Source organism: Chiloscyllium plagiosum, chromosome 21, assembly GCF_004010195.1.
Source record: "Chiloscyllium plagiosum isolate BGI_BamShark_2017 chromosome 21, ASM401019v2, whole genome shotgun sequence".
Taxonomy (NCBI): Eukaryota; Metazoa; Chordata; class Chondrichthyes; order Orectolobiformes; family Hemiscylliidae; genus Chiloscyllium; species Chiloscyllium plagiosum.
In genome coordinates this window covers 25,452,292-25,463,929 of record NC_057730.1, presented here as the reverse complement: position 1 = coordinate 25,463,929, position 11,638 = coordinate 25,452,292, and the positions used below count along the sequence as shown (strand labels likewise).

The 11,638-nt window shown below is 42.4% G+C and overlaps 1 protein-coding gene across 1 annotated transcript in view; it reads right to left on the bottom strand.

Annotated features, from left to right (window-relative positions):
• Window positions 1-8,949: 8,949 nt before the first annotated feature.
• rgs11 (regulator of G protein signaling 11) overlaps window positions 8,950-11,638 on the bottom strand; it is a 150,122-nt gene continuing 147,433 nt past the window's right edge. Inside the window, exon 19 of the mRNA XM_043711561.1 lies at window positions 8,950-10,848. Coding sequence (XP_043567496.1) covers window positions 10,719-10,848 — 130 coding nt within the window. The 3' untranslated portion in view covers window positions 8,950-10,718. The remainder of the gene's footprint in view (window positions 10,849-11,638) is intronic.

Here is an 11,638-nt window from a genome sequence, read left to right as displayed (position 1 = left end):
GGTGGCCCTCTGATAGGTCATGGAGGAAAGTGCAATGGGCCGAATGCAATGAACCAAATCTGGGCAAGCACCAGCTAGCAGCAAGTTCCAGCATGAATTATCCTTGGTCATTTCTGATCTGCAGGAGTTAAAATGTGGAAAAGAAAATTTAGCAAAGTTTCTTCAGAGACATCCAGTAATCCCCTTTCAGTCAAAGGGTATTGGTTGACATGCTTTTTTTGTGAATGCAGCAAATTTTCCACTGGCATACTACATGGTTCAATTTTGATTCCTTTATTGTTTGTTGCATATATAATGATTTAAACTGAAACATGGAAGATATAATTGGGAAATTTATAATGTGGAGATGCCGGTGTTGGACTGGGGTGGTCAAGGTCAGAAGTCTTTCAACACCAAGTTATAGTCCAACAGGTTTATTTGAAATCACAAGCTTTCTGAGTGCTGCCCCTTCATCAGGTGAAATAAATTTGTAGATTTGGGAAGTTTGTAAATGATGCAAAATTGATCAGGTGTTGTCGGTGAAAAGGTTGGCTGTTGACCTCAAGAAAATAGCAATGGTCTTGTTGAGGAGACAAAGTGGCAAATTGAATTCAGTCTGGAGTAGGGTGAGGTTTTGGGTTTGGGGAGGATAAACAAAGCAAGGGAATACACAATAAGTGTGGGAGGATATTGAGAGGAGCAATGAGGTGAGAGATGTTGGAGTGCATGTCCACAGGTTCCTGAAGGTAACAGGGCAAGTAGATAAGGTAATAAAGAAGGCATATGGGATGCATTTCTTCATTTGGTGAAGTGATGAATACAAGAATAGGGATGTAATATTGGACTATATGAGACACTGTTTAAACCACAGATGGAGTTTTATGCATAGTCTGGTCACTTTTGGAAAAAAGGAGGCCAAGGGATGACTTCATCAGTTGTACAAAATATTGAGGGGCATAGGCAGAGTGTTCGGGGAAGACAGTTTTCTCTAGTGGTGAGATTAACTACCGGAGGCACAGCTTAAAGTGAACGGTAGAATGATAAGAGAGGACGTGAGGAAAACATTTTTACCCAGACAGTGGCGATTGTATGGATTTTACCACCCAGTTGGATGATTAAGGGAGGATCCCTCAACACATTTAAAAGAAACCTGGGTCTGCAGCTGAAGTACTGTAACCTGGAAAGCTATTGACCAGGTTCTGGTCAGTGTGAGTGGAATGAGTAGCCATTCAGCTGGCACATACATGAAAAGTTGAATGGCCTCTTTATGAGCTGTAAATGTACACAGCACGCACTTTATTTGGTGCCTTTATTGTAGTGAAACATTCCAAGCCAGTTGCACAGTAGCATTGTCAATCAGAATTTGTCACTCATGAGATATTAGACCAGGTGACCAAAAGCTTGGTCAACATGTTAGATTAGATTCCCTAAAGTGTGGAATCAGGCCCTTTAGTCCAACCAGTCCACACCGACCCTCCAGAGAGTAACCACCCCCTCCCCAGACCCATTTCCCTCTGACTAATGCACCTAACACTTTGGGCAATTTAGCATGGCCAATTCACCTGACCTGCACATCTTTAGACTGTGGGAGGAAACCGACACAGACACAGGGAGAACATGCAAACTCCACACAGACAGTCGTCTGAGGCTGAAATCAAACCTGGGACTCTAGTGCTGTGAGGCAGCAGTGCTAACCACTGAGCCACCGTGCCTCAATGGGGGTTAAAGACAGAATGTAGAGTTCTGGGTTTAGCCAAATGAAGGACAATTGCAAATAAAAAGAAATCATGGGTATTCAAGGGTGAAGGGGAAGGTGAGATGGTGGGGGGCATGGACCTGACAAGGAAGTGGCAGAGGGAATGGTCTTTACAAAAAGTGGATAGGGTTGCGGAGGGAAATATATCTCTGGTGGTGGTAAATTATTGATGTAAATTGTGAACAGCAGTTGTCTCAGCATTTTTCCTTGTGGAAAGCCACTTGTCACCTTCTGTGGACTCTGAATAATTACCCTAAACTCCTATTCTGTTTTCCACCTTGAAACGTGCAAGGTGTCTGATCTGATACTGGACCCCTGACTGCACATTCTCTGACCATATTCAGTCTCTCTGTTACCTCCTCAAAATAATCAATAAAGTTGGTCGAGTAAGATTTTCCCTTTTGAAATCCTTCTTCATGTCAGATGTCAAGCCAAAAGGCCTCTAGATTTCTGTTGTTTTCCTCTTTCCTATCTTGAAAAGGATGCCAGGCGAGTGGGGGGAGTGGGGGGAGGGGTGTACAGTGCCAGGCAGGTGTAGTGATTAGGTGTCAGATGTATGAGTGAGGGAGGGTAAAAGCTCAATAAATAGGTGAAGGCTTAGGGCAGGTCTGTGACTGTTAGGTTGGGGAGCAGTTGGGGGTGTAGTGTTGGCAGGAGTGGGGAGTGTGTAAAAATCAGGCTTTAGTCAGGTTTGTGGGGTGTGGGGGTTGGAGTCAGGTTCATGGAAAGTTGATGTGGGTGGAGTGGGGCAATCAAGAATTGATGGAAGTGTGATTGTTGGGATTAAGTGGTTAGTTTACAGTTAGCCTAGTGTTAGAGCAACTATTCCTGACAACTATTCAGGTAATTAAGTCAAAGTCATCTGAAGCCTCTGAGTCTCTCAGAGTTGGCTCAGTTCAGACTTACAGACACCAGGTAATTGCCCAAGTTTCAACTTCCTGGACAATTCCTGCAAATTTAGCTGCATTGGGACTTCCACCTGATCCTGATCCAAGTCCAGTCTACCAATTAGCAACAATTATGTTCATCACTTCTACTGGTACAAAAATGTACATGTTTTAAAATGTAGATAGGGCAGTTAACCTGTCAAGTAATCTTTTACTGCCACCTACTGGATGACTTGGCATGAAACTGTGAAAGTGATTTGCAAAGGATGAGCTTTACATTTCAGCTTCGGGAGATTTTCTTCTGTGGTTAGATAAACTCCAAATCCTATTATTGAATGTAATTTTAAATATATGCATTTTTGTGTATCAATGAATGTTTGAGTACTGAATGATTTGAAAAGTGTTATTGTGGTGGGGGCGGTTTATACAATTTCCTTAAAAAGTGGTGGTTTTTAGCTGGGCCAGCCTAGCTACCCTAGAGAAGGTAGTGGCAATTCACCGTTTTGAACTGCTGCAATCCATGTGGTGCTAAAGCACTGACAGTGTTGCTAGGATGGGAATTCAATGATTTTGGCGAAAGAGGGAACTGCAGATACTGGAGATTGGAGTGGTGCTGAAAAAGCACAGCAGGTACAAGCAGCATCTAAGAAGCAAGAAAATCGCTGTTTCGGGCAAAAGCTTCCTGATTATGAAACTGCACCTCTGCCGCAACCGCAACAGGGACAGACACCACCCCCCAACCCCCCCCCCCCCGGTCCTCACCTTCCACTCCACCAACATTGTATCATCATCTTCCATTTCCGCAACCTACAAATGGACCCCACCATCAGCGTTATATTTCCCTCCCCACCCCTATCCACTTTCCATAAAGACTATTCCCTCTGCAACTGCCTCGTCAAGTCCATGCCCCCACCAACCCACCCTCCCCTTCCAGCACCTTCCCCTGCCATCGCAGGAATTGCAAAACCTGTGCTCACACCACACCCCTCACCTCCGTCCAAGGCCCCAAAGGAGCCTTCCACATCCACCAAAGTTTTACCTGCACTTCCACAAGTCATTTACTGTATCTGTTGCTCCCGATGCGGTCTCCTCCACACTGGGGAGACAGGATGTCTACTCGCAGACCGCTTCAGAGAACATCTCCGGGACACCTGCACCTATCAACCCCACTGCCCCATGGCCAAACATTTCAACTCCCCCTCCCACTTTGCTAAGGACATGCAGGTCCTTGGCCTCTTCCATCGCCACTCCCTTACCAGCTGACGCCTGGAGGAAGGACACCTCATCTTCTGCCTCAGGACTCTCCAACCATATGGCATGAATGTGAATTTCACCAGTTTCCTAATTCCCCCTCCTCCCACCTTATCCCAGTTCCAACCTTCCAACTCGGCACTGCTCTCATGACCTGTCCATCTTCCTTCTCACCTATACACTCCACCCTCCTACCTATCACCATTATCCCCACCTCCATTTACCTATCTTACTCTTAGCTACCTTCCCCCCAGCCCCATTCCCCTCCCATTTATCTCACCACACCCTCGGCTCACAGCCTCATTCCTGATGAAGGGCTCCTCAGATGCTGCCTGACCCCTGTTGCTTTTCCAGCACCATAGTCTCAACTCTAATCTCCAGCATCTGCAGTCCTCACTTTCGTCTAGTTCTGTTTATGGTTAGGCTGTGTCTCCTGACATCAGTGAAAGGATCACGTTGTACATGAAGAAAGTTCTGCATATGCACATTTTGTGAAACACTCTGCCAGCATTATGAGTGAATGGAATGATGTCACTGGCAATATTGGCAGGAGTACTAAGCATGTGTGTTTTGCAGTATGGCTGAGAATGTGTTGTAGCTAATGATAACTCTCAGGACTTTGACATTTGGGGTTCAATGATGGTCAAACAAACATGGATTATCTTTTGCAGGAGATAATTATTGCCTGCCACTTGGGTGGTATGCATACTCCCAGTCATTTATGAACCTCAGCTGAATGTTATTCAGGTGAGAATGACGCTGTGCATTGCACAATCTTCAGTGAATAGCCTACTCTATGATGGTGGCATGTGGGAGGGTCAGTGATAAAGCAGCTGAAGATATTTGGACCTACGATATTACCCTGAGGAACTCCTGGAATTAACTCCTGGGACTGAGATGATTAGCCATCAGCAACCACGACCATCTTCCTTCGAACTAGGTATGCCTCAGCCCATGTGACCTGTTTTCCTGATTCTCATTGAATTCAGTTTTACTAGGGCTCCTTAATGCCATACTTGGTCAACGCTGCTATGGTATCAAAGGCAGTTCTGTCACCTTACTATTTGAGTTCAGCTCTTTTGTTCACTTTTGAACTAAAGCTGTAATGAGAACGGTGGTTGAGTGGTCCTGTCAGAACTGAAACTGAACCTCAGCAAGAAAGTTATTACCATGTCAGTGTTGCTCCGGTAGCACAGCCAGCAACACCATGCATCATTTTGCTGATGCTTGAGAGTAATGGAACAGTAATCAGTCAATTTGGATTTTAGAGTACAGGTGAATAGCTGGGCAGTTCGTCCCCACCAACCTACCCTCCACTCCTGACACCTCCCTTTGCCACAGCAAGAGGTATAAAACCTGTGCCCACACCACCTCCCTCACCTCCAATCAAGGCCTCAAAGGATCATTTCACATCCAGCAGAGATTTTCCTGAACCTCCAAACACCTCATCTACCGTTGCTCTCGATGTGGTCTCCTGTACAGTGGGAAGACAGGATGTCAGCTTGGGGAATGTTTCAACGAACATCTCTGAGACACATGCACCAAACAATCCCACCACCCTGTGGCTGACCCCTTCAACTCCCTCTCCACTCTGCTAAGTCCTGGGCCTTCTCCAAGCCACTCTTCCACTACCTCATCTTTCTGCTTTGGGACCCTCCAACCACACAGAATGAATGTTGACTTCACCAGTTTTCGCAACTCCCCTCCCCCCACCTCATCCCAGATCTGACTCTCCAACTCGGCACCGCCTTTTTGAACTGTCCTACCTGTCCATCTTCCTTTCCCATCTATCTGCTCCACCTTCCCCTCCCATCTATCTGCTCCACCTTCCCCTCCAATCTATCACTATCATTCCCCACCTGCATCCACCTATCGCTTTCTCAGCCCCCTTCCTCACCAACCCCCCCCCCCCCCCCCCATTCCTGATGAAGGGCTTATACCCGAAACATTGGGAAGACAGGACGCCAGCTTGTGGAATGTTTCAGCGAACATCTCTAGGACACGCACCAACCAATCCCCCCTGTGGCTGACCCCATCAGGAATTGGGGGAGGGTGGGGTGGTGGTGAGGAAGGGGGCTGAGAGATAAATAGGAGGGTGGGAGGAAGGTAGCTGAGAAAGCAATAAGTGGATGAAGGTGGGGAGTGATAGTGATAGGTTGGAGGGGAGGGTGGAGTGGATAGATGGGAAAGGAAGATGGACAGAGTAGGACAGTTCAAGAAGGTGGCATGGTGGCACAGTGGTTAGCACTGCTGCCTCACAGCGCCAGAGACCCGGGTTCAATTCCCGCCTCAGGCGACTGACTGTGTGGAGTTTGCACATTCTCCCCGTGTCTGCGTGGGTTTCCTCCGGGTACTCCAGTTTCCTCCCACAGTCCAAAAATGTGCAGGTCAGGTGAATTGGCCATGATAAATTGCCCGTAGTGTTAGGTCAAGGGGTAAAATGTAGGGGAATGAGTCTGAGTGGGTTGCGCTTCGGCAGGTCAGTGTGGACTTGTTGGGCCGAAGGGCCTGTTTCCATACAGTAAGTAATCTAAGTAATCTAATCTAATCTAACATCAACTCTCCTACTCCTTGGAAGCTGCCTGACCTGCTGTGCTCTTCCAGGGCCACATTTTTCGATAGTTTTCCGTGCTGTTCTGTAACAAATTGGCGAAGATGATGGTTAATTCAATACCATTGCTGGAATGTTATCAGTGCCCATAGGCTTTCCAATGCCTTCAACTATTTGGTGATATCAGACAGGGAATATTTGGCAAGATGTTGCTCCTTTTTTTTGAACCTTGCGACTGATTGAAGCTTGATGTATTTTTAATGAGAGCACAAAGTGTTTTAACCTTCCTGAGTGCTGCAACTATTTAAAATAGCACAATTGACAGGTTTAATTGTGGAAAAAAGATATATAATTACCACATATTTGCATCAGCACCCACTTAGACTCAAAAAAATTACAAAAGAAGTAGCTGCTAGAAAATCAGAACAAAAATCATTGTCACACTTGCTTCTCTTAATCTTTAAAAGTCGTGGACTTATAATCCCATTTTAGTCTACTGAAGAAATAAACATTTGATTTTTATGAAGGTAGGCTTACAGTATCTTATTGCTTGCAATAGCAAGTTTCTCTGGCTTCATGCCCACTGGGCTCCAGTCTAATGCCGCAGCAAAAAGCTGGTTTGGTTTCTTAATTAGATAGGCAAAGGCATGCCTGAATTCTTTGCCTTGTCGTGAATCTTCAGCAGGTCCTATGGTTGATGAGAGCTCCTCTTTGTCAGCAAGCTGCTCTTCAAAACCTGTCCCACTAAATGTTCTTTATCAGAAACTTGGTTTCTCTCATGACCATTGTAACTCTTGTTTACTGTCTTCACAAATGGTCTCTTACGACTGGACATGTAAAGTCCTGAGGAAGGGTTAGCAGACTCGAAACGTTAACTCTGATTTCTCTCCACAGAGGCAGCCAGACCTGAGCTTTTCCAGCAACTTCTATTTTTTTTCTGACGTGTAATTTTCTGACCTGTGCTGCTGGTATGTTAAAAATGATGGTTAACCCATTGTAGTTCCTGGTAATTTTTGGAATCAAATGACAACAGACTTTAATGGGCACTGCAAACTTCAGAGACTTCTTCATTGTAAACACAATGAGAAATACTTCACTGTTCAACAGTTTCTTTTACAATCAAATGTTATTCTGAAGTGATATAGTAACAGTGAAGCCTGGGGGATCAGGCTGGGGGAAGGGATGATATGAGATTACAGTTGCTAGATGTTTCCAGTTGGTCAGATATCACATAAGTTTTATTGTAGTTTACCTAATTATTTTGACAATGATGGCTATTTATCCACTGAATAGATTTACTAAATTATCCAGCCATGCAGGCTGGTTTCCAGGCCTTGATTAGTTCAATGAAGTTGCCAGAAATGGGAAATGTCATCTGACCTCTCAACTCCATTACATTTCAAAAGCAACATGTTCATTCACCATTTGTTTTCATAAGTAACATTTAAGAGGCATTTGGATGAGTATATGAATAGGAAGGGTTTGGAGGGATATGGGCCGGGTGCTGGCAGGTGGGACTAGATTGTGTTGGGATATCTGGTTGGCATGGACGGGTTGGACCAAAGGGTCTGTTTCCATGCTGTACATCTCTATAACTGTAAGTAGTGGCTAGCTGGAACTATGAAATCTATAAGTCTAATTGCATGAATGTGACAATGTGAATTGTGTTGAAAATAGAACCTATCATGTTGAAGACTTCAGGAGGACATTAAGAATGAATCATCCACTTGGTATGTCTGACTGAATGTGGGTATAAGTGCTCCAGTGTTCTCTTTGACATTGATGTGCTGGGTTTCTCCATCATAATGGAGGGTGGGGCCTCCTTTTCCTGTCAGTTGTTTGGAAGTCCACCACCACCATTCAACACTGGAAATATCAAGACTGCAGAATGTTGCAGTCCAATTAACTTGAAGTTGATTTGAAGTATTATTTTTAATTTCCTGTTTATGACATTGTAATTAAACTTTGAGCCTGGTTCACAAACTGGCTCAGCTGATGGTTCTGTTGGTATTCCACCTGCAACAGCTACTTTTAAACAGGAAATCAGTTGTTGCCATGCAGCTGTCGGTCAGCTCAGTTGGCTGGTTTACGATGTAGTATGATGCCAACAGCCTGGGTTCAATTCCTGTATGGCCAAGGTCACAATGAAAGCCCTGCCTTCTTCAGCCTTGTCTCTTGCCTGTGGCATGGTGACCCTGAGGTTAAACTCACTGTCTCTTTCCAATGAGAGAGCAACCTACAGTCATCCAGTAGCTTTCCTGGGGCTTTTGACATGTTAAAGGTCTTTTCTGCTTCATCCATGTTGTTCAGGTTGATTCCACATCCCGTTTTGTGGGTTAGTATCTAAGGTCCACTCAGTCTAGTCTGATGGGAAAAAAACCCATCATGATATATAGGAAATTAATTGTGACCACTCACTTCCATTTGCTCCAAATTGAATTTTTTTTTTGTCCAGTTTGAAACATGGAGTCAGGCAGTCTGGTAAATACATAATCTTTTTGTACTGACCCACCCTTAAAGAAAGAGATGTGTGAATTACTCAGATGGTTGCGGGTTTCCATATTTAATGAGGTATATCTGCCTGAGACTTGATACTATCTATAGACCAAATGCCAAAAATCACATAACTTACAACAGTCACATTAAAAATTCAACACAAACTGTTAAATATTGACTACAAGTTCATAATATGACACATTTGTACTGAGCTAATAGTAACTTCATTCTAATACCCTGGAGCCTGAGTTAACTGTGTTCAATACTTTGGAACAGTATTTGATAGATAAGTGTTTCTTTTGATATACACACATTTTAATTTTAAAAAGTACTTCTAAGCATTGGGTGGCTATTTTTCAATATGACTGCCCACAGGACAAACAAAAAAGTGAGCAACACTTAGTTTAATATCCACGTGTATTGAAGTCAGTAGAGATTAATCTGGAATGGGGAAAAACTGCCTGTTGATTTTCTGTTTCCAATTTTATGCTACAAAGACCAGTTCCATGCACCAGGAGTTTTATTGACATTGCGTGAATCATCTTTAATAATTGTCATTTTTCTTGTGAAAATCACACACCTCAATTATGATCAGTAATCATAAACGAACCAGTAGTATTTAAGACAACAGCACAAACTAAAAAGACAATGCACCATCAGCGACTAAGGCAAGTGTAAGGACACTGCATTGTCTTGATGTAAGAGGGAGGAGGTTATGATAGTACGTAAATGTTTGTTCGGCACAACATCGTGGGCCGAAGGGCCTGTTCTGTGCTGTATTGTTCTATGTTCTATGTTCTAAATAGTCATTTACAATCTTAAAACTAATAAGTAATTTGAGCAACTAGTCTGGGGCAGATAACCTAATTTCTGCTCTTCTTTTTAAAGTGTCAACTTGGTTGTGTTGGGAGCACTTGCCTCTGGTTCGAAAGGTTGTTGAATTCAAGACTGGTGCCAGACTTGAGTATACAATCTAGACAATTTAGCACAGACTTGATGCATTGATGTATTGTTGGAGGGATCACCGTTTAGATGAGTACCATTTTGAGAAGAGCAAGAATCTCTCTCAATATTCTGGCCAATATTCCAAATGATAACTATTCATGTTTTTTGCTGCACACAATCAGCTGTTGCAATTGGCCAGATAACAGTGGCTGCAGTTTGAGTAATTGGTTACAAACAGCTTTCAACTCTCTCAAAAATGCTGAGATATTCAATACAAGTAAATTTGTTTCCCTTTCTTCTAACAAATCACTAATAGAATAACTTGATCTTTAGAATTTATAAGGATTAAATTCCTAATATTTAACATTTATGTGAGAAATTGTTCCCCTATGTGGTATGTGCAACCAGGTGTAAATCTGTTTAAAGATGCACATGTACAATCTGGTCAAACATGAAAATATCTCTTCACTTCCTCAGATCGACTTGTGTGTAATATTAAGATTAAAAGAATTTGAAATCTATTTGGATGTAACTTCTTTTTTGACAATTGAGAGAGAGAGAGAGAAGCAGTCAACCAGATAAATTCAAAATAATAAGGTATATCTTTGTTCTTAAGTTGACAATTTGTTTATAGCAAACTTCACAAATTAAACAATAAATGTGCCACTGTATGACGTGTAATGAAGTGCATTTACATTCAAATATTTGATATAAAATTAGTAAAATTATTTTTAAGGGAAATATTGAATTTGTGAAACATGCTCTAAAACTATAAAGTGCAATTTTTTTAATATAAATAAAGGCACTTCACAATAACAAGAAAACAAAACAATTTATACTCTAGGCATTTTTTCTAACATCTTGTTGTCCATCCAAATTCATCCTCTTCAAATTCAGCATCATTGACCTTTGACATTTCTGCACTTTCCATATTCAGGTAATCTTGAGTTTCCAGGGGGACTTCATCTGCAGTAAGAGGGAGACTAGGGGAAGCAGTGAATCCATATTATTATCTCATATTCTAATCAATGAAAAACAGTTTTGCATCTGACAATTAAAATAATTTCATGACCTATTGTTAGACAACTGACATTTTTCACCTTTTCATCATCATTTTCAAATTGTACAAAAGTATAGTTTCTAGCAAGTGTCCATTAACTTACTCTCTGGATGTCCATTATCCATGTTGCATGCCAAATGCTGCATAGTGTTGTGGTCTGTGCCTTTGGATAACTATGCTGTATCCTGCATTTTTCCAACACTTCTCATACTTTATAGTTTCGTTATTTCAAGAGCACATCATGCCTCACAATCTCTACAGTGGCCAAAATATATTCCTACAGTGCATCTGCCATAAACATGCTTTGGTAGAACTTCACAATTTACTTTGAATATTATTAATCAGAATCAAATACATGTCTTAGTTATGTATGACTCGTTTGCCACTTTTAACTAAAGAAAAATAAAATCTTGTCAGTAACCTACCTTCTACCACTACCTCCATGGGTATGTCCTTGAACCATTTTACTCTGTTGAACAGGAACTCTATATCCAGTACTTGAGCTTTATTCCCTGACTGGATTTTCATCTATACCACTGAAGGGACTTTATTCTTTGATTTGGAAGCACTGAGCATTTCCAACTGCACTATTATCATATGGCAAACTTATTTTTGCAGTCAAACAGAACAAAATGTTCTGCAGCTAATCAATGATCTCTTATCCAAATGTCCATCTAAATACACATGACCTCCCCCACCAAAAATTCAAGTTT